Here is a 23,386-nt window from a genome sequence, read left to right as displayed (position 1 = left end):
AATATAAAATATAAAACACAAGAGTATAAATAAATACAATTTGTTATCATATTAAAAGCAATATAATAAAAAAACAAAAAAACATTTCATGACACCTTCCCTTTAAGGACCCTGAACGCTGGACTTAAAAACACAGCCAGCAGTCGGGAACCAGTTAAATCAAACTAGTCCGCATAGTCTGGCCTCTATATAAGACAATAATAGATGTGATCAATTATTCCCGTGATGAACGATCATTTAGTGTGAATTCTATTTTGATTTGTGGCCACTTCCCTATTAAAAAAAAATAATAAAGAATGGATCGTGGCCACATTTTTACATCTATGGCCAGCTTTATTCCGTTAATGGCCAATGGGCTTGTAGTGTAATTGCAAAAAAAATAAAAAAAACTTTTCTGATCCTTATTTTTTCTCTTTTATTAATAAAAAAAAATATATATATATATATGAAATCGTTCTAATTGCGATCACAAGTTTAACAACATTATTTTGTTATGGTAATTTTTTATTTTAGATTTTGTTTATTTGAATAATTCAGTAAAGAGTTCTAACTTCTAAATTTTTCTGCTCTACAACAATTATTAGTGTTAATACAATTTATATCATCGGCTCCAGCACAGAATAGCTACATGGGCGACGTGTGAGGAGGTGCGAAATAATTTTTGTTTTTCTTATTTAGAAACGTAGCTATTCTTGCTCATTATTTTAAAGCTTTTTTTTTTTTTTTTTTTTTTCTCGTTATTCCCCTATTTTTACCTAACAGCAGCCGGCTCTGTAGGTTGTATTAACAATATATTCACATGACCTCATTAAATGAGATCTTGAACTGTTGAACAAAACTGAAATTCATCGGAGAAGTATACAGTGTATATATCTCTCACTCTGTTTTAGTCATTACGCACTCCCCCGTCTCAGATTAATTCCAAGGGTTTGGAGCCGGGCCCCGCAGCGAGAGTCATGTAGCAGTTCCGCTGTCATGCAGGGGAGCCACAGATTCCACGTTTAATTAAATGGAAAAAAACCACAGGACCTTTGTTACTGTCATCTCCCAGCAAGGAGTAAGCTGGGGCGAGCAGTGGGACATGATCTGGCAGTGACAACTGTACCAATACACACTTGTATGTGACAGTGGTGAATAATACCTAATTGTGGTGTTATCCTGAGCAGCGTTACATACAACATTGGAAGCTGGGTCCCTGTAATGTCAATCACAGACTTGGAGCCAATGTTACTTTCTACACAACCTTCGTAAAAGACACAACTTTGGAAAAGATTCGGAAATATGTACCGTTGTCCTTTCAGGTGATACAGATTTTTATTTCATCATGTAATGATTTTATTGTAATGTTTATGTAATCAGGAAGCGGCATATTGTTTTAGGTTAAAAGCCCATGCCCACAAAAGTAGAATAAATGGGGAGGTCTAAGTAACTAAATAAATCAAATTTATAAAGCAATTACACATAGTAAAGTAATACAATTTGTCGAGAAAAATCAATGTATCTGCCTTGACTAATCCATAAAAGTAACATCATAAACGATATAAATAACATAGTAAAATTGTTAATTTTTCCATGATTCAGTCATTAATGATAATCATCACAAGAAAGATCAGTACCGACTAATTGGTCAGAAACTGTAATCAGACTTCATCGTTTTTCTCTGTTGGTCCTTTACTAATGAGAAATGAAGCAAGTTTATGAGAAGTTAACATAAGAACGATTTTCCTAGAAAAGCAAAATACAGTTACGGTATATGTATGCCTTTTCAGAACAGCCACTCTTAGGAGAAAATTCGGCAACTCAAAATCGGTACCATTCATCTAAATGAGTTTGTTTCTAAAGCAAGCACATGGATTTTTTGCAAGTTCCATTCAGATGGAATGGATTTTCGGTCGCAGGAGTTTCTACAACAAAATCTTCTGCGTGTGAATCCGCCGTTATAATAAAACAATATCTTACTGCGGATCTTGCAACTGAATATGCTGCCCTAAGTAAGGGCAGCATATTACAGGGACCGGTCCGTCGACCTATTATCCAAAACGAAACCAAAAAAAATATTGTGCCGTTTGGCTAATCGTGATCAAAGAATACACTGGACTCATAATTTTATATGGGGTATTCATGAGGCGGAGCACTCAACCCCCGCTTCCTCACAGTGATTTGATGGATACAGCCGTCCGTCAATCCCTGCTGATAAGGGCAGGCGGAGCGCTACCCTTAAGAATACACCGGACTCTCATAAATATGAGTCCGGTGTATTCTTTGACTGCTCTTATTAGTCAAAAGGCTCAATATATGTTGTTTTTTTTTTCTGCCGACCGGTCCGCTTTAAAGCTTATAAGACTGAGCATAATATCATGACATCGACCTTGAAATATGGGTGATTAAAGTAAAGTTTAGCTGGATACTTCTTAAGGTGGCCGTATACTTTAAATAACGACAGATTGGCCGACAGTTTTTTCTCTTAACACCCCCATAAACCTGCGCTCTTGGCACCTGTGGGAAGAAAGGATCGGGCATGTTGTATTTCAACATGTCGATTGTTCTTTCCCCCATATCTGCCATTTGAGCGGGAGGTTGGGGGACACCATACACATTAGGTCGTCGGCCAATCCCACCAAAATAGTCGGGTTCAGCGCGACCACCTTTTAGGCCACATACACAGGAACGTATTTCTGCGGCCGCAATTCACCCACAAATCTGTAGGTGAATTGCGGCCCAATTCATTTCAATGGGCCCATGCACACAACCATGGTTTCAACAGTCCATGCATGGCCCAGGAGCCTGGAACGCAGAAAGAACGGACATGTCTTATTACGGCCATGTTTTGCGATCCAGGCTCATAGAAATTAATGCACGCGGCCATGTGCATGGGCCGCCATTTGCGGGCGGCCTGCTGGAGACACTCAGCGACCGTGCGACCCGAAAATCACGGCCGTGCACATGGCTATGGTCGTGTGCATGAGGCCTTAGTGTTTTTCTCAATTAGTTGAATTAGTAATTTAATTGCTAAACTGCTGTGCATGCCCTGCTATCAATGGCAGAGAACTTGACAGAACCCAGAAGGATCCAATCATCAATGTGGTCCAGTGGGGGACATTTGGATCTGTCGTACATCTGGCTTTGGTTTCCGTTGTGAACAGATGTGAACAAATCCTTAAAGTGTAGCAACCTACAAGTGGCCCTGGAGAAGACCATTTTCTTCCTTCTGGATGAGCGTTATGTTGGATATTTTTCACTGGGAGCATTGCCCTAAATATTCTCTATCTGTGGATGTCGTTCAAACGAATGGTCCAACATGATTGATCAGTAGCATTGCAGCCATCCCTAATCTTAGAGGGGTCGTCCGGTTTCAGCAAATTAATGCTATTTTTTTGTATAACTAAAAGTTAACCAATTTTCCAATATGCTTTCTGTATTAATTCCTGACAGTTTCCAAGATCTCTGCTTGTTAGTCAGTAGTAACATTCATGGTTTACTTCCAGTGGATAGAATTCTTTCCATGGTCATGTGATGGACACACAGGTGCACAGCTCGTTACAGTATGTGTATCAGAGCTATGTCTTCTAATGATCCCAGCACCTGTGTGTCTATCACATGACCATGGACAGACTTGTTTCCACTGAAAGTAAACCATGAATGTTCCTGCTGAATAACAACAAGCAGAGATCTTGGAAACCGTGAAGAATTAATACAGAAAGTATATTGGAAAATTTTAGAACTTTAACTTATACAAAATATTACCTTAATTTGCTAAAAAGGGGACAACCCCTTTAAGTGTATGGCCAGCTTTAGTGTAGGTGACCAGAATGATCAGATCAACCCACTAAAAAAAATCCTTGCAATTTTATCACAAGGATATTCTTGATTTGGTAACCGTGTTCCTTAAAATGTATCCTTGTATGTAAATGAGCATCTCAGACCTATGTCCCGGTAAGGTTTCAGAATATTTACTGTATCCAGTTTAGACCAAATATTCACGGGTGTAAATGCAGTTTTATTGGGACCGGATGTCCCCTTCTAATGTTATGTAAAGTGATCCACTGTGCGAATGTATTTTTGATATGAACAGAGACAACTCTTCGTTTACAATCTTATGTACAGCCTGTTACTGGCTATAGATGAACGTGACCTCTCCAGACTATAGTCCTCATTTTACTTCATATATTACTCCTAGGATGAGCGAGAAGCTAGAGAAAATGTAAAACGAGAGCAAGATGAGGCTTATCGTCTGTCTCTAGAAGCTGACCGAGCCAAGGTGAGTGCTCCCCGTTTCTGTATGACTTCATGATGACAATGGAAATATGGAAATCGATCATTCCCAGTGATAGAATATGAGTTGTTCATCTGTCTCCTCTTCCCGTCACAGAGGGAAGCTCAGGAGAGAGAAACGGCTGAACAGCACCGGCTGGACCAGATAAAGAAAGAACAGGAGCAGGAAAGAGAGGTATATTATCTTCATTGAGTGAATTGTTTCCCCCAGAAACAGCGCCACCCTTGTCTGTCGGCTGTGTATTACAGCTCGGCTCCCTTCACTTGAATGGGGATGAACTGCAATACCAAATACAGCCCATAGACAAGAGTGGCACTGTTTTTGGGAATAAAAATACTTTCTTCTCTAAACCTGGACAATCTTTTTAAATATTGTGAATGTATAGTATTGATTTTAGGCTATTTTCACTAGAGCGGACTATACACATACTGTAGGATACATGTGGGCCAACAGCTATGTTTCTCAACACCAGACACAATAAAATTCAACATGCCCGATCCTTCTTTTCCCAGAGGCAGGCGTTGGGGGACAGTCAGACTGCCTCTATGCACATTAGATGGTCTGTCCACATTTGTATAATGTGTATGGCCATCTTTAGACAATGTTTATAAGTGCCGTTTTTTTTTCTTATTGGCTTTCCTCAGCGAATTACGGGCTCAATAAGAAGTCTATGAGTCCGTACACTTCTCACTCGGCTTTCCGAGGAAAGCCAATCCGAAACTAACCGGCACAGCGTTCATCTTGGCGCTTCATCTTCTTTATTTTAGCGATCGTGGGGATCTCAGTGCTTGGACACCCACCGATCCAAACTTTTGACATGTCAAAAGTTTTTGAAAAGTTTAGTTACACTTTAACATGTGATCTGCCTATGATCCGCCCGACATGGTAACGCTCTCCTTGATGCTTCAGTAGGCATAAACTGAGTGTCATGTACTGCCTCTTGTCCCATCCATGTAGAAGACCTATTCTCTTGTATATAGAGAGTACTATATGTCGAATTCATAACCGGGTAGGATTCCCTGTAGTCATTTGTAATACTATAGATATCTCATCATGGATATGAAGATGAGCCGAGTACTCGATACTGCTATATCAGGCTAACTCAGCTCTGCTACATCTTCCAAAGAAACAAAATAAAACCTTCTATTGCTTTCAAAGTATTCTTTCTGTGCAGAGATACATACTGAAAATGTAGTTGTGGTGTCTTGAGTTTAATAAACCTCCAGCACCAGACAGAAGCGGATTCTCGAGGCTGCTCGTACGCTCTCCAATTGTATACATGTATTTTTCTTTGTGCCTCTGTGGATCTAAAGCAATAGTTCCCAGTAAAACAAACAGGTATTCTTTCTCTCCGCATTCATTCTGTTACCCTACCTTTTCATTCTAGAAGCCGCTTCACAATAGCTGTTTGGAAACTATATTTTCCTACAAAAAAATAAGCTCCCGGTCTGGGTTTCAGAGTGCGGCCAGCGCTCCTTTCTTTTTAATACAGTGTGCAGTACTGAAAATAATAGATATTTGCTTTGCAAAACAAAAGCCGTTTTTTAACAATGCTGTTTATTAGAGAATGCTGCAGTTGAAGTTCAGGGATTACACATAATCTATTGTTGTCGGACTGTTTGCTTACATAGAGGGGTTTTGTTCAGCGCGTATATTTGTAATGTGGCTATTGATCTATTCACAGGGAGCCGACTCCTCCCTTTTCTTTCGAGCCCCCGAGTCGGGTTTTCAGATTGGGGTTATGTGCTCTATGCATCATCTAATTGTTTGTTTTTTTTTCCTCTAAGTTGGTCCATTGCCTAGGTATAGTCATTGTGAGTCTCCGTCCTGTGACAACGCCATCGGGGGAACTGGTTACATTGGGGAAATAGGAATTCTTTGCACAAAGGAAAGGGACTCTAATGAGCTACTGTTTATCCTTCTGCGATATAATTGAGCGGGTGCAGTAAATAAAATGGCATCTGTTATTGCAGCCGGCAGGAAAATGTCAAAACAACAGAAAGAAACAGGTGCTTTAATAACAATGGAAGCGGCAAGTGAAAGGAGCGCGGATTATAGAATAAACATGAAATGTAGAAATCAGGAGAGCGCTCAGCGGCACGGTTCTGCAATTCCCATTCACATGCGTCTACCTCTGGGGGCTGCGATCATTGTTACGCGCAGGCTGAAAAAAAGACTTTGGGTTGTTTTATCATTTTATATCGTTTTTTGTTTTGTTTTATCATTGCATTCTGTCATTTATATTTATGCTTTTGTATCCAGGTTCCAAGTTTATGGCACAGTAATGCAAACCGAAGCCTCTCTTGGAAAGCACATAGTAATTTGCAGGTGCTACGTTTAGGGTAAACGCTGTCACTATTGTATCAAACAGTATATGACATGCACGACTTGCTTATTACCATGTTCTTACTGACACGAGCAACATTGGTTAATTTTTTCTGATATTTCGTTTGCTTCATGTCGCATGTATATGTGATCTTATGTGGCTCCATGAAAATACATTGCGTTTAATTTTGCACTGAGGACCTGGAGAAAGTCCTTGAGTTGTCATTTAGCCCTTCCCTTAAAGGGGTTGTCCAGATTTAAAGGGTAAGATTTGTTGGGGTTTTTTTTTCTCCCTAAAAACAGCACCACTCTTGTGTCTGTTATTTCAGCCTAGTTCTATTCGCTTGAATGGGGAAGAACTGCAATACCAGACACAGCAAGCACATAGGAATATGCCATGTATCATAACGTTGGAATCAGAAAAATGCAATTAAACAAATTTTGCAATGGGGGGAAATAACTGATGAATGACTCTCCTCAGGCAGAAGTCATGTATGACATGGGGTGTGGATTCAGTCTGCCTGTAACAATTTGTATCCCCCAGGGATAGACAATGGAAATGAGAATTAATTCTTAAAATAATACTTAAATCGGATCTGTCAGTTTGATATGCTGCCATTAAGGCCAGCATATTACAGCTTCAGGTCCATATTCCTAGTAGCCAAAATGGCACCAAATATTTTAGTGCCGTTTGGCTTCAAGGATTGCTGAAAGAATACAGCGGACATATATAAGTCCGCTGTATTTATGAGGGGAGTGCTCCCCTGCCCCTCATGCCGGTGATTGACAGAATTTTCTCAGCCTGTATGAAAAGTAAACCTGGCCATACACTAGAGATTTTGGATGGCTAATTTAGACCATTTTCCACTGACTGAAGGCACCTTTTTCAAGACACTGTTGAGTGGGACCGACACCGACTGAAGACCGATATCGGTGGAAAAGTTGATCGGCTGTGTTGGCTTTTCTCAGTTGTTGGATACAGTCCTCGGAAAGCCATTCATGGCAAAGTCAGATCTGCTCCCCATCAATAAAAGCTTCGACCAGGCCACAAATCCAGCCTTCTAGTGTTGTCACAGATCAACCATTAACGACAAGTCGCTCAAAAACATCCATGTAAGGCTTTGTTCACATCTGCGTCAGGGCTCCCTTCGGACGTTCCATCTGAGCTTTCCCTCGTAACGGAGCCCTGACTGACACAAACGGAAACCATAGGTTTCCGTTTCCATCACCATTGATTTGACGGACCTGGTGCCAATGGTTTCCATTTGTGTCAGTCAGGGCTCCGTTCGGAAGGAAAGCTCCAACGGAATGTCTGATTGGAGCCGTGACGCAGATGTGAACAAAGCCTAAGATTGCTAATGTGTGGTCAGCTTAAGTTTCTGCTGCTTTTTTGTTTTTTGTTTTTTTATATTGAAGAGAATTTGAGAACTGATAAAGACTATCAGTATTTCAATTCAGCTCTCGCTATTAGTTAACAAATTGCACTTCCTAAAAATGTATTCTCTTTTTTTTAATGTTATATTTTTAAATTTAAAGTCAGTGGAAAAGGAGATAAAAGGAACACTATGTAAAAGAAAAGATGAAAAACATGGTCTCCTATTACTCCATTAACAAAAATGTAAAGAAAAAAAACAACGGTATGACATGTTTTTTCTTTATTTGGCCTTATGCACACAACCGTATCCCGTATCTACACAAGTTCTGAGTTGTACTGCGAAGTGTTACGCCACCCCGTTTTTTCTCATGGGTTAGGTGACATGCTCCATTGGATGCCTTTTTACGGAACTATGCTCTGCTTGAATCATTGCTTCATAGGGAGAATACCTCTATAATACAGAGTTGTACAGATGCACCAAATGACGGCACACAGAGTTCCTTTTGCAGAAAACAGTTTTTTTTTTCTTTTATATATATATATATATATATGTATGTGTGTGTGTGTATATATATATATATATATATATATATTTATATAATATTTTTTTTACAGAAACACATTTAATTTTTTTTTCTGAATGCCCAACACTAGTATGAAGATGCCCTTATTCCTGGATGAATTCACCCATCACTGTGTCCGCCATCTCTTTCACTTGATTAAACTGGCAGGGCAGTTGTCTTTCGCTAGAGAAGCTATAGAGGTGATTAACTTTCAGGAAACAAGACGACACTTGTTTCTTTGTTGACAAACGAGCCTGGAAAACATGCGAGGTGTTACATGGAGGAGATGTAATACCAGTTAAAGGAGGATCAGGTTTAAGATTTATTTGATTGTTTTCGCACCTATTCATCTTCAAAGAAAGAAGAAGGACCTGCGTGAATCGGGGCTAGTAAGTAATTACACTTCCACTCTGAAGCCTCGTTAACCTTTACGTCCTGACAATTGAATCAGGTGTCCTCTCGGGCAGGGCTATCTGATCTAATTGGGATTTGTAAAAAGAGGATTTCTTTTAATTAGCTGCACACGGTCATTAAGTGGTGGGAAATAAACAGATTTGTCACCTGGCACTCAGATGACAGTGACAACATTGTCTCTGGATCTTTGACACCTGTCCCTAAATCTATTGAAATGGCAGTTAAAGGGAAAAAAACAAGGTATAATACACTGTTCTATAAGTGCACGCTCTTGTTTATCTGTCGTTACACAGTGATCACTGGGATGTATATGATGTTTAGTTGAGTGCAATATCATAATTGTGGTTTAGTGGCAGTAATAAGAATTGGATTGTCATTTCTCAAGGTCTAAAAAATTTTAAAAATCATATGGACTATTATATGACCAATAGATAAATTTGACGGATCAAGCCAAAAATTAGGATCTATGGTTGAGGTTAGACCTTTGAAACGAATCCATTTATTTGGAAATTTTTTGGGGATATGTTGTCATTTTATCTCCTTCATCAGAAAATAGATCAAATGATAGGAAGAAAATTATACATTCATAAAGATAATCCAGAATGGTCGTTAAGATCGCAACTGCAGAAAATGGGGAAATTTTAAATTTAGACAGGTGGTCTAGGGTAGTTTAGTTATTAATTTAGTGATTCTCTTGGTGGTCTAGGGTAGTAAAGAGATTGGCTTTAATATAAAAGCAGACAATGTGTCACCGACTTTATTTTTATCTCTCTAAGGGCGACATGCAGTAGTGACGGGTATGCTGATTTCAGCTGTGTGTATTTTATGTGTGAATTTACTGTATGTTATCTTAACTTTCAGTTTATTAGTTGCTGTGAACTTGAAGGCCTGCATATTCATGAGCTGCGGGCTTCAACTACTTAGCTGCCAATAATTGACAGTCTTTCAGAGGGTTAATGCCAGCTACCCTGGTAGTCTAGGGAAGTAAAGGCGTTAATACCAACTTCCCTAGTGCTCAAGGATAGTAAAGGCGTTCATGCCAATTTTCCTTGGTGGTCTATGGTAGTAAAGGCATTCATGCCTGCTTCCCTGGTGGTCTAGGTTGTAAAGGAGTTAATGGCAGCTTTCCAAGTGGTGTACGGTAGTAAAGATGTTCATGCGAGCTTCCCTGGTCGTTTAGGGTAGTAAAGGCGTTAATCCAGCTTCCCTGGTGGTCTAGTGTAGTAAAGGCGTTAATCCCAGTTTCCCTGTTGGTCTAGTGTAGTAAAGGTGTTAATCCCAGTTTCCCTGGTGGTCTAGTGTAGTAAAGGTGTTAATCCCAGCTTCCCTGGTGGTCTAGGTTGTAAAGGAGTTAATGCCAGCTTTTCAAGTGGTGTACGGGAGTAAAGATGTTCATGCGAGCTTCCCTGGTCGTTTAGCGTAGTAAAGGCGTTAATCCCAGTTTCCCTGGTAGTCTTGTGTAATAAAGACGTTAATGCAAGCTTCCCTGGTGGTCTAGGGTAGTAAAGGAGTTAATCCCAGTTTCCCTGGTGGTCTAGGGTAGTAAAGGCGTTAATCCCAGTTTCCCTGGTGGTCTAGGGTAGTAAAGGCGTTAATCCCAGTTTCCCTAGTGGTCTAGTGTAGTAAAGGCGTTCATCCCAGCTTCGTTCATGGTCTAGTGGAGTAAAGGTGTTAGTCCCAGCTTCCCTGGTGGGCTAGGGTAGTAAAAGCGTTAATGCTAGCTTCCCTGATGATTTAGGGTAGTAAAGGCATACATGCCAGCTTCCCTGGTGGTCTAGGGTTGTAAAGATGTTCATGCCGGCTTCTGTGGTGGTCTAGGGTAGTAAAGATGTTCATGCTATCTTCCATGGTGGTCTAGCGTAGTAAAGGCGTTAATCCCAGCTTCTCTGGAGGTCTAGCGTAGTAAAATCGTTAATTCCAGCTTCCTTGATGGTCTAGTGTAGTAAAGACGTTAATCCCATTTTCCCTCGTGGTCTAGGGTAGTAGAGACGTTAATCCCAGCTTCCTTGATGGTCTAGTGTAGTAAAGGCGTTAATCCCAGACTCCCTGGTTGTCTTGTGTAGTAAAGACGTTAATCTCATTTTCCCTAGTGGTCTAGGGTAGTAGAGACGTTAATGCCAGCTTCCCTGGTGGTCTAGGGTAGTACAGGCGTTAATCCCATCTTCCCTGGTGGTCTAAGATAGTAGAGGCGTTAATGCCAGCTTCCCTGGTGGTCAAGTATAGTGAAGGCGTTAATCCCAGCTTCCCTGGTGGTCTAGCATAGTAAAGGCGTACTTTCGAGCTTCCCTAGTAGTCAAGGGTATTAAAGGTGGTATTAAAGGCGTTAATGCCAGCTTTACTAGTGGTCTAGAGTAGTGGAGGGATTAATACCTGGTGTTCAGTGTTTGTCACCTCCCCTGTGTCCACCAATATCTTCTGTGTCCTGTCTTTGACAGAAAGCTGAATGTGATTTACTCATCCTTCCTGTCCTGATCTTCATGACCTCTCCGCCAGATCAGCATGGAAATGGGCGGGGGGGGGGGGGGGGGGGTGTTGCTGACCTCAACCTCATACTATAAAACGCACATGGACTTTAGCAAGATTTTTTTCTTGCTTTAGGCTGGGTTCACACGACCTATTTTCAGACGTAAACGAGGCGTATTATGCCTAGTTTTACGTCTGAAAATAGGGCTGCAATACGTCGGCAAACATCTGCCCATTCATTTGAATGGGTTTGCCGACGTACTGTGCAGACAACCTGTAATTTACGCGTCGTCGTTTGACAGCTGTCAAACGATGACGCGTAAATGGACTGCCTCGGCAAAGAAGTGCAGGGCACTTCTTTGCCACGTAATTTGAGCTGTTCTTCATTGAACTCAATGAAGCACAGCTCAAGATTTACGAGCGTCTCAGACGCCTTGTAAATTACGAGGAGGAGCATTTACATGTGAAACGAGGCAGCTGTAAACAGTCTGTCTTTTCACACGTAAATGCCTCTCATCGTGTGAACATACCCTAAGTGTCTTATAGTCTGAAAATACAGTGGCCAAGTCCATTTGCAATTGGTTTGAGATTTCCATAGCTTGAAATCTCTAACATAGAGAGAGAGAGCGCAACTGATTTCAGTTCTATATAGAGGGTGTTGTATTGGGGATTTCCAGTGCCAAAGATTATGGATTGTCCTGTTACACTATGAACTATATACTGCATTGTTTTTAGTTACAAAAACATTATCTTTTAAAGTATACATGCAAATAAATCTGCCTCCACAGATGATTAAATTGCATAAATAATACGGACCCTTCTAAAAGAGTGTCAAGGGGTCCAAAGACAAGGGGTTTGGGCTTCACTTAAAAGGGGTTCTCGCATGACAGACAACCACTTTCATATTGGAGCAGCTGATTACTACTGATGGCTGATATTCGCTGGAGGCCACTGCAAGCCAGAAATGTAGATGATTATTACATGGCAGCCATTTACGTTATTGTCCATTTATGTAATAGATGGCTGGAGTCTGCTAGAGTGACTCTCCGCATCTGACTATTAGAACGGGGTCCTAAGCAGAGGATCCCCTCTATGATGTCAATATCCACTAATAGGGCATTTGGACAGGGGATATTTTCATGAGACAACCCCCTTTTATTTAGGGAATCCATGGAGGTCCCAGGCTATGGACCCTGACCAATGTTGTATATTATGTCTATATGACGTCTCAGAAGATAAATTCATTTAATATTTATACAAGTAAAACTTATAAAATCTAAACCTAATTAAAATGGGATAGTGGTACCTAGGGGGGTAGTATGGGCTCAGTAAATACATATGTGCCATTTTAGATGACTATACACAAAAAAAAAGTAAAACTAAAGTAAGAAAAGCAGTTGTTTTCATGATGACACTGGTAAGTGTGCGGCCAGCATAAGTTAGTAGAGTTGAACAGAAATACGGTGCAGTCTCCAGAAAAAAGTACGTTTCTTTATAGTATTATGTTAAATGACTTAAGACATTTTTGTCTAACAATCTCCTTTTGTATCCATGTGCTGCTATGGCTCCAGTGACTTGGAAACATCCATGCTTTCGGCTAAGAACATCTTTAATACCTTTAGAAACAATTAATTGCAAAGAATTTAGGTTTTAAGAGAGGTTAAAATAGGGTTCGCCAATTCAAAGCGATGGGATGCATTTGCAACTTGTTTAGTTTTATTGTAGTCCAATAAATGACCATGGCCTATTGACCCCCCCTTTATCTCATTCCCAGGCTATCAGGCTTTCCCTGGAACAGTCCCTTCCTCCGGAGCCACCAGAGGAGCTTAGTGATCCACAGAGCAAGCTGCGAATTAGGACACCGAGTGGAGAGTTCATTGAAAGGCGTTTCCTGAGCTCCAACACATTACAGGTGGTCTTCAACTTTGTAGCATCCAAAGGATTCCCTTTTCAGGAGTACAAACTGCTCAGCACCTTTCCACGTAGAGATGTGAGTATCTCAGGGTACCTAACGCTTCTCCTTCATGCTATAAAATTACATGAAATATTGGGCTAGCAATTGGAAGACTGTTTATCAAACCAATGAATGATGCAGTTACAAAGCATGACCGGGGCTCTAGATGGTCATGTTATATGTGATCACCTTTTATCCATAGACCTTTCTAGACGGCTGCAATAAAGGCTGAGGTACCTTGCCATGCAAATGATGTTTTACCTGCAGCTTTATCCTCAAATTTCCTTTCTGAGTCTTGTGATTTGCTAGTAGCCACTTGTTGGTAGTAGTGGCGCTGCAGAAGAATTGGACACTGGTCTCCACCAACAGATTACAGATGAGGCCCCAGTAGCCAGACACAATGTGACCAGCTTGTCGGGGGATCCTTGTAGCAAAAAGGGATTATCCAAAGTGGAGAGCCCCTTTAACAATCTGACTATTATGTTTCTGGGACTAAAAAACGTTGATGTTTTTTCCATTGGTCTTTAATTGATTTAGGCATATGTACAATTCAGTTATTAACAGGGGTGCGGGGGGATGGCTAATATTTTCATTGACCATTATGACAGGGGCTCCATCACCATTTCCTCCATGTACTATTATATATAGTTAAACCATACTGACATCCCTAAGTAATAATATTTAGGAATGAATGAATGAATGTTTAATGCGCTTTATATCCAGTCCTGATGAGGATAATACTTGTAAGTGGGATTGGTGTAAAGCAGGGATGTCTTTAACAAGGATTCGGCAGATACATGGTTAATCCGGTTGCCGTCTGACCTGCCCACTTTAAACTGATCAGCTCCATAAACTCGGATGAGAGGAAGCGACTCATTTGTAGATCATTTTATTAATCAACTGTTTACAAAATATTTACAAGCCGCATACAGAACCAAACATCGGGGGCTTAAAAATGACTAATACAGCTGAAGCTCCGAGATGTCTCTGTAATATATTCTAATCTCCTTAGAGCCAGCGATAATTAAACTGGAAAGAATACAATTTCCAGCAGGCCAAGAACTGCAAATGCTTATTGTGTGGTTTATATAGGACACTTTAACCCTTTGCCTGCCAGAGGCCTCTGTAGTCGTTTTGTTGGGCCTCATCATAAGCCGATGTCATGAACTATATAAAGCTGGTCTATTATTGGACTCCTCACCGTTATAACATTGGATAGACGTGTGATTCAGGGGGTCTGTGGTTCGTAGATCAGGTTATCGCAGTAGTATATGCTTATACGTTAACACAGGCTTTAGGCTGGTCATCGTTACGGATGTTTGCGTCATCACTCAGATGTTGCTTTGCCTTCATGGAAATTTTACAGAATTATTCATACTGAGCGTTCAGATGACAAAACATCATTAGGTGTTTGATCAGTGCAGTTTATCATTGTAAGGACTCTTGCACGTGGCCGTATTACAGATCCGTGTTGTGTGGATCTGAAATACGGCACCCATAAAAATCTGTTTGCACATACTGCACCTCCGTACCATTGGTCAGAACAAAAATTGTGCCATATTCCACCGCATGCAGTATAACGGAGCTATTCTCCGCTAGAAACATCGGGAGGAATTTATCAACCTTTCTAGCGTAGAAAAGTCGCAAAAGGAGCGAAAAGTCTTATGGCCTTTTTATTCCACCCTCAGAAAGGAGCATGGGTTTGGAAATCGGGCTTTGCCACAGCAGCCCCGACAAATTTGTTATAATTTATGCTCCTAGCTGGCATAGATTTCACTCTGTAGTGCTCTATTTTATGGCCGACGTGGGGGAATGGAATTTGCATGGCTGTGGTCGCTGTGCCACAATTGTGGTGCGCGACCGGACAAAGGATGAAACACTTTTATTGGGAGGCGTACGCCTTTTAATAGCTTTGTCACATTTTACTCCAACTTTTTTTCCTATTAAAACTGGTGTATAAAACGCCAGTCTTAATAAATTCCCAGATTGCGTCTAGAGGAGAATGCGGTGCCGTCCAGTGGCACCATACAGCAGCACACAGTGTCTATGGCTTCATAATCAATGACCGAGATGACCAGCTAACTTCTTGCTGTCGTTCAGGAGCCTCCGCCATGAATGCATAGAAGCACAAGCTTAACATTTTTCAGACTTATTATCTTTTATTACCCAGGTCACCCCCTTGTTGTTATGTCAATGCTCTGTTCTCTGAGTGCTAACACCAAGTGACCCCAATTCTGCACCTTGCCACATTCTTCCTACGCTGTGGTCCCGTGTTGCAGGAACGAACATTTGATCAGCAAATAAAATGCAATTTTTTGAGAATTCCATAGGGCGTAAGTGAATATAGTTCATCTCTTCCATTAGGGGCAGATGCATGGCGTTCTAGAGCACTGCCAGGAGCCCATGACTGTCTCATAGTATTCTGGATATTTGTTTATTATGAACATCGGGTGTCCGATGCCTCACAGGAGGTTCTTGTGAGCCACGTGGCTCCCAAGCCGCATTGTGACCACCCTAGTTGTTTACCCCTCTGTCCCCTGGATATAACTAGTGCCAGTTTTTATTCTTTGTAGTATTAAACGGTGACAATCATTTTCCAATAAGACTAAAGACAAGTGTTCCCCTTCTTAATCCACTACGTGGCCAAAGAATTAAGTAAAAATAATCTCACTCTTTGACAAAGACTGTTTGTTCTGTGCATTATACAGAACGCTTGTGTGTCACAATATAGTCATATAACTGTTCTTTGTCAAGCCTATCTTGTTAAACTTTAGAAAGTAGACTTGCAGCATTTTACTGTATCTGCTACGGTTTACACAACATTCTGCCCAACCAGCGTGGTAGGATTAAATGGAACACGAGTCCCTTAAGGTAATCCCACAGCTGAAGGCATTGCTTAATCATTTAAAACCAGTTTGCTCTGTTCAGTATGGTGTGATTTGCTTAAATCTGTTTAATTGGCCACTTTCAACAAACAAGTGAGATAACATTCTGGCAACCATGTAACCGAGACAAAAAAGAGGAAACCGTACAGTGCATATTTCAGTTACGTTCATCCACTTGTATCAAATAGGCGGAATCTATGGAGTGAGCTAATCCATTAGTCATCCTATTGATATCCTATGGTCGCACTCGCTACTTGGATTGTTATTCCTTGTGTTGCTGTGTGCAACTTCAGATCCATACTGCCCAGGAAACCATAATCACAAACCCGATGGGTTCCATACGGCAGTTTTCCACAAACTCAGCCTGAAGAAGGGCCTTGCACCTGAAACTTTGCTACAGTAATCTTTATGGAACGCTGATCATAATGAAATGAACATCTGGAGTGCAGTTTATTTTCTTTGCTTACTATTATCCACCTTATTCATTTACTAAGCTCTAGTGACATCTCAAGGGTGCGACTAGTTCTTAAAGAGAACCTGTCACCTTACCCAAAAACCTGCAATTGACTTCTCAGTTAGATTACAGGCGTCTCACAGATTCTGTTGCTTTTTGGTTTTTTTCTTCCAGCCCCCACCGTTGCTGGGATATCGGTGCCGTTTGTTCTGGTGTCCGATATGCAAAGGAGGCCTTTGACCGTCAAGTGGGTGGGTAACACCTGTCACTCAACCGCCCACTTGACAGTCAAAGTCCTAATTTACATATCGGACACCAGAACTAATGGGCCCGATATCTCAGGAACGGTGGGGTCTAGAAGAAAAAAATAAAAAGCATCAGAATCTGAGGTGCCTGCAATCTGAGAAGTCGACTTCAGGTTTTTGGGCAGGTGACAGGTCCTCTTTAAAATTGTCCTAGGGAGCACAATCCAACAATCTGGTGAGAAGCCGGCCTTGTATGGCAGATAACCAGTACAGCCTAAATGTTGGAACATGCATGACTATACGATCCTTCCCTTTTCATAAAAAAAAATATTGACAAGTTGGTAGATGTCTCAGTTATTACATCGGCCAATCAAACATCTGGCCACCCTTAAAGGGTTATTCCCACCTTAGACATTTGTCATATCCATATGCCATAAATGGCTAATCGATACGGGTCTCAAATTCTGGTACCTGCACCTATGTCAAGAACGAGGGACTCAATTGTGTCTGGTGAGTCTGCCCCCAGGCGCAGAGTGAAGGGAGAATTGGCAGCGCATGTGTGCAGCGGTTTACATTGATTTTTCTGGGTGTTTCAGAAACAGCCGTCCACGCTTGCTTAGCTATTTCCGTAACTCCGATAGAACAAAACCCCTGTTCTCGACGTGGGAGATGAGCTGGGCCTGCATCTATCAGATATTTATGGCATATCATGTGGATATGCCATAAATGTCTAAGATGGAAACTTCTCTTTAAGGCTTATTTACACTGGAATACTTTTTAAGTCTTTTTCGAGGATCCGATGAAAGTTTCCATCAGTACAATCCTTGCAGCCGGCATGGAAAACAAACTTTGAAGTTGTCAAAGAAGAATCTTCTCCCCCCACTGGCTGAAGAGCACCGTTGTTAAGCGACGGTTCTCCCAAGGAAGTTGAGAGTTCCACCAAGCATGGCAATAAATATTGTTTCAACTTGACCACCTGTAGCCTCTCTTACCATCATCCTGCCAATACAGTAATGGGCTTTACTGGACTCTGTAATGATGAAGCTACTCAAACTTACCGTAACTGGTGGCCTCATGTAATACTGATATTATTCTATAATAACCAGTTTGGTCCCACAGTCCGACCATGTTTGGCTTGTACTACTTATTTCTGTATGAACACGAGGAACAGGAAGTCTTCTCTTTTCCTACATAGGGTTATAGTCTAATTTTCCCTGGAATTATATATCTCATGAAAATAATATCTAGTAGTAGAATAAGATGACTTTAGGCTTGTATCTATTGCATTACAAAACAAGATAATCCTACACCCACATCAGATATTCAAGGCATGATGGTACCGATAAAGTTCTCGAAAGTCTTGGAATCCACAGGTTGCCTGTCCTTGATCTACGCATAAGACAAACTTCTCTGTAGTGTGGGGTTTGCTGAATTTTATTTTCACAATCTGGCAAATTTCACTGTCTATAAATTAAATTAGAAGAGATGAGCTTATTTTGGCCATCAGTTACTGCAGCATATGGCAATTTCAGTTCATTTAATACCTGTGCTGCAAATCTCAACTCAATACCAAAATTCAATTTATTGTCAGTCTGCTGCATCTGTGCAGGTGCGGGATGAGCAGAGCGCCATCTGTGCAGTTTTCTTGCTGGCTGTTTGCAGATATACAAATATCCTACCTTCCTGGCTTCTCGTGTGTGTGTGTATAGATGATGAAGCGTCCATCCACTGTATTATTGCAGCAATGTCTAAAGCCTTTATGAATAAAGAAAGTATATTCATATAACTGAAGATTAGGAACCAGGGGTATTTTAATTTTACTATATGTTGCATTCTGGCAGATTCCGTAGAACATGGCAGGATCATTTCCCACTGGCCAAATAAGAGCAATGATTACCGCTAATTAAAATTGATGTACTTAATTAGTGTAGTAGCACTAAATGTTCTAACGCAGCAGACCACTCACCTTTCCCAAACAGAGCATTGGAACAACCAGGACCCCCACCAACCAGGCATTGGGAAAGTGTAAATGCTATTTTCCCTCCTCAAGGAAATGCCAATTTTGGCAGAATAATTATAATAAAAATACTATACTAAAACAATTTTATTTTGTTCCACTGATGTCATTAATTTATAAAACATTGTGTGTACGATCATCCAGTAGTTTCAAACGTCTGTGCGCCGCTATTTTGAAGCTTGACCCCAAGAACCATTTGTGCCGCAACACCTCTCGTGTAACTTTCAGTGTGTGGATACCATTAATCCCCTATTATATTTCTTCCATCTCTAGAGTTCCCCTGTTAAAAAGCAGTCATGTCCTCTTGAACTTTATAACTAGTAGGCTAGTCACTTTCCACTACAAGATAAGCACTCTCCTCTTCTGCTGCTGTCATCATTCCTGTGATTTTTATTAGCTACAGGGTCATCTGCACATCCTCTGCATAACCGTGCCCTTGATGTATGTAGCCTGATACTAACATAATCATATGAGCGCACAGGCCACTTCCACTCATATAGTCAACACACACTTCTCCTGCTGCTGAGACCTTTTCCATGTTCTGATTAATTACTGGGTGTTCTCACGGCTCCCACTTGATAACACTTTGACAGTAATCTGCATGTAACATAATCATGTGATTGAACAGGTCACTGCCTCCCACCGGGTCAGTACACTCCTGTCCTGCCGCTATGATTTGCTACCATTGCTACTCCTACTCATTTACACCTTATAGAGGACCTGTCACTAGGTCATATAAGTTGAACTTGTTTACTGACCTGAATAGCGCTGTCTCACGGATTCCAGCGCTGTTCTAACTTTTTTCTAGACCCCCTCCATTCCAGAGATATATCCTACTGTTGTGTTAACTCCCTCTATGCTAATTTGCTGTAGTTAGCCAAAAGGGTGTGAACTACCCTCTAGCTGCCTCGTGCTGATTGGTCAGCATCAGAGTCAAGAAAGCTAGCTCCACCCTGTTGGCTAACTACAGCATATAGGGAGCCAACACAACAGTGGGCCATATCTCTGGAACGGGGGGAGTCCAGGAAAAAAGAAAAACAGCGCTGGAATCAGGGAGACATTGTTATTCATGTCCGATAACCAGTTCAACTTATGACCTAGTGACAGGTCCTCTTTAAAAATGAATTCTTAGACAAGCAGAAGAGTCTTCAAACTGCATCTTAAAGTATATGCTTAGTCTGTTGGGTTTTGTTGACCACTTGAACAAGACTTATACCAGCCTCCGAGTTGTAGTGACAGTAGTTATTTATACAGGATCACATTATAGGAGGTGTTATTTTACAATATGAACTTCAGCGGTACGCACTGTTTGTTCCCACAATTGTCTCTATAGAAGGTGGAGTATACAGTTACGGAGTTATGATGTAACAGAGTGAGAGGGGAACGGTACAAACTGTCCTGTATCTCTTGATTAAAAAAAACAAACAGCTGTTTGGTGGCTTGCTGCTCTAACTGCTGCCTGAAACATGCCTCTTTATTTTCTACTAATTGCTACCTAACGAAGCTTATGTTTTTAGCTTGCTGCTTTCCATGTGGAATAGCATTAATAAGAGGTAATGAGACCTTGCAGTATTACAGGACACCCAGGAGAACCGGCGCCCCCCCCCCCCCCCATGGACCTGCAGAATTGGTTACGAAATGGTCTGCGTGAATGTCGGGCATATGTCTTACTGTTTCCTTTTCCTTTTTACAGGTGAAAGTGAATTTATTTGGTCACGGTGGTGATACATTGAGGATTAATATCTTTGTATAGTGGCAGTTTGATTCTCTCATTTTGGCATTGCACATTGCAGAATTGTGTCCACTGCTTGTTTATACTTTTAGCCGTTGTATTCAGTGTTTTATTCAAGATCGTGTTACCTGCAGGTCATTGTTGAGGTTAAGAAATTTGGAGATACAGGATAGAGATTGAAAACACATTGTTTCAAGTATGATATATAAACTATATAGTTATCAATAATATTAAAGCAATTCCACTAGGTATTTATTTCCCATGCTTATATAGTACCAGCATATTCCATAGTGTTGTATAGGGATTGTCGCCATCATGTATTAATGCCGTAATATTGTACAATTTAGGCCTCCTTCGCGCACACTATTTTTCTTAGCGTTTTTAAAAAATTTAATGAATTTAAAGTTTTTCATGGTGTTTTTTTTAGATGCATTGATCGTGGCATGTTTTATTTTGAAACGTTTTGCACATCAGTGAGTTTGCTATCTTATGACATTGTGGGGGTACTTTATACCAATGTGGGTTGTACCCAACCATCTACCTGTCCCTGCGAGACATCTGTTTATAATTAATTTTTTTTGTAGCATTTTTTAAGTCCTATGAGGAAAATGCCAGAGACCTCATTCACATGCTGATGTGTTTTTCTGCACTAAAATTGACCTGCATTGCAGGTTTTAGAAAGCACGGATTTGTTGCAGATATTTGCTATTGAATTCAATGGGGAAGAAGAAATCTGCAATCAAGTCCTAGTGTTGCAGATTTTGTTGTGGATTCGCAGCACCATCCACAGGTGCGGATAATAGTTTAAAATAGGGTCACGTGTGTTGACGCTTCATTGCTGGAGAACAGTTTATAGAGAATGGGGGTGTACCGGGCAAGCGTCGGTACCGGGGAGCCAGTGGGATTGGTGAAATGAGTGTACACATTCCACCAAATTAAAATCTGTACCAAATTCGCTTGAGTTGGTGCTGATTTATCTGCGAATTTGCTTCAGATCTCTTCCGCAGCAAATCTGTTACGTCCGAGCCTAACCTTACAGTAGACATCGGGTATAGTTGCTGGAGTTTCCTTATCACGGACAATTTCTCATTTTGTTTTAGTTAATTGTAGTGTAGAATGAGTTATGAGCCATTTCACACCCGTCCGAATGGCAGAACAATAAAAATACCCTAAGCGCAGGTTCCATCGTACGACTGACACCACCGGCGCCCAATGGAAACCCATTGACTTTAATGGGTTCTGTCGGGGTGTTCGTGGTTTTACCGGAAACAGTAGTGCAGCATGCTGCGCTAATGTGCCGGACCTGCGACCTAGTCCCCATAACGGAGCCTCCAATGCAGATGTGAACAGGCCCTTACACAGCAGCAAGAAGTAGTCTCATAGCAATGGACAACACTGTTGTGTGGTCAGCATATAACTTATCGGCAGAATTATGCTTCTCAGTCTGAACAGACCATGCCGTATTGAGAAAATTGCACAAACTGCACCTGCACAAATACATGTAACCCTACTCGGAGAGCGGTCCGTGCGTTGCTGGAATGTATAGGTGAAGCTCAGCAGTTCGTCCTCTGCTGATTTAGATCTAGATTTTTTCCTGCACAGTTCAGACGGTGCATTTCCTCCATTTAGCTTTGGCATTTTGTGCTCCATGTCAATCAAACTTCCTTTTGTAAGGAGCCTCTTTTAAGTGTAAGCTGCTTATTGATCCGTTTTAGCAGCAAGTAAACGGTTTACAGACACCAAATCTGAACGAGGATGCAGAAGGTTATTGGATGCTAATTAAGCAGAACGATGAGCCATACGAAGAGGAGGAGGAGGGGGAAATCAAAGAGCCGCTAAAACAAAGCGACAACAGCTCTGTTTGTTGACAGATGCAGCAGGCGCATATTCAGTAATTGGGTAATGGTGTAAACATTGGCAATTCGGCAAATCCCTTCGTGCATTGGAAACAGAAGGCAAGCTGAAATCAAGGGTATAAACAGACCCAGCCCTTCTCATGTCACCCACAATCCTCCGCCTGAAACTGTTCGAGGATCTCCGAAGTGTAAGAAAAGATTGACAAAAGGGCATCCTGAATTTGATGATTGCCACCGGATCGGGCGGAGGTTCTGCAGATCTTTAATTAGCGGATGCCCCATCTGGCTGCAGTGCCGCTCTTAAAGCAGTCATAGGTATCTAAGGCAGTGAAGACGTCTCGCCGTGTCTCACCTTTCATGCATCTCCAAACAGCTGTAACATGTAAGGTTAAGTATAACAGTATGCTCATTTAACCACAATCCCACATAACACAACAAACAGACGAGAACAGGCAGAACACAGATAATTAGGGCAACAATTCCCTGGTTGTGTAAGTGCTTGTGCTGAATTGTGCAGTTTTATTTGCAAAGAGTTGTTAAAATTTCTCAAAAAGTAGTGAGTGCTGCAAAACGGGGTTAAGAAAGTATCATATGTTATAGGTGTAATAAACGGTCCTGACTAGAGGCCGTCTGCTATAATCCAGACAAGTTACAGTATAAACCAGAGGCAACAAGATAATGTGAAAATAATTTAATCCGGCAGCCGATAATCCAGAACGACTCCTAATCTGGCACAGTTTTTCAATATAATGTGTAATTTAGCAAGAAGCTGACGACTGAGCAAAGGGAATCGAGTATAAAACGCCTCTGAATAAGTCTATTGTGTGTTA

General features: G+C 41.1%; 1 protein-coding gene across 1 annotated transcript in view; it reads left to right on the top strand.

Annotated features, from left to right (window-relative positions):
- The window catches only part of FAF1 (Fas associated factor 1), a 197,973-nt gene that overhangs the window by 173,605 nt on the left and 982 nt on the right, over positions 1-23,386 (top strand). The window contains exons 16-18 of the mRNA XM_075832979.1: positions 4,178-4,258; positions 4,370-4,447; positions 13,188-13,403. Coding sequence (XP_075689094.1) covers positions 4,178-4,258; positions 4,370-4,447; positions 13,188-13,403 — 375 coding nt within the window. The remainder of the gene's footprint in view (positions 1-4,177; positions 4,259-4,369; positions 4,448-13,187; positions 13,404-23,386) is intronic.

This window comes from Rhinoderma darwinii, chromosome 7 (genome assembly GCF_050947455.1).
Source record: "Rhinoderma darwinii isolate aRhiDar2 chromosome 7, aRhiDar2.hap1, whole genome shotgun sequence".
In the NCBI taxonomy this organism is placed as follows: domain Eukaryota; kingdom Metazoa; phylum Chordata; class Amphibia; order Anura; family Rhinodermatidae; genus Rhinoderma; species Rhinoderma darwinii.
The sequence above is the reverse complement of the archived record's forward strand: the minus strand, read 5'-3'. Positions and strand labels throughout refer to the sequence as shown.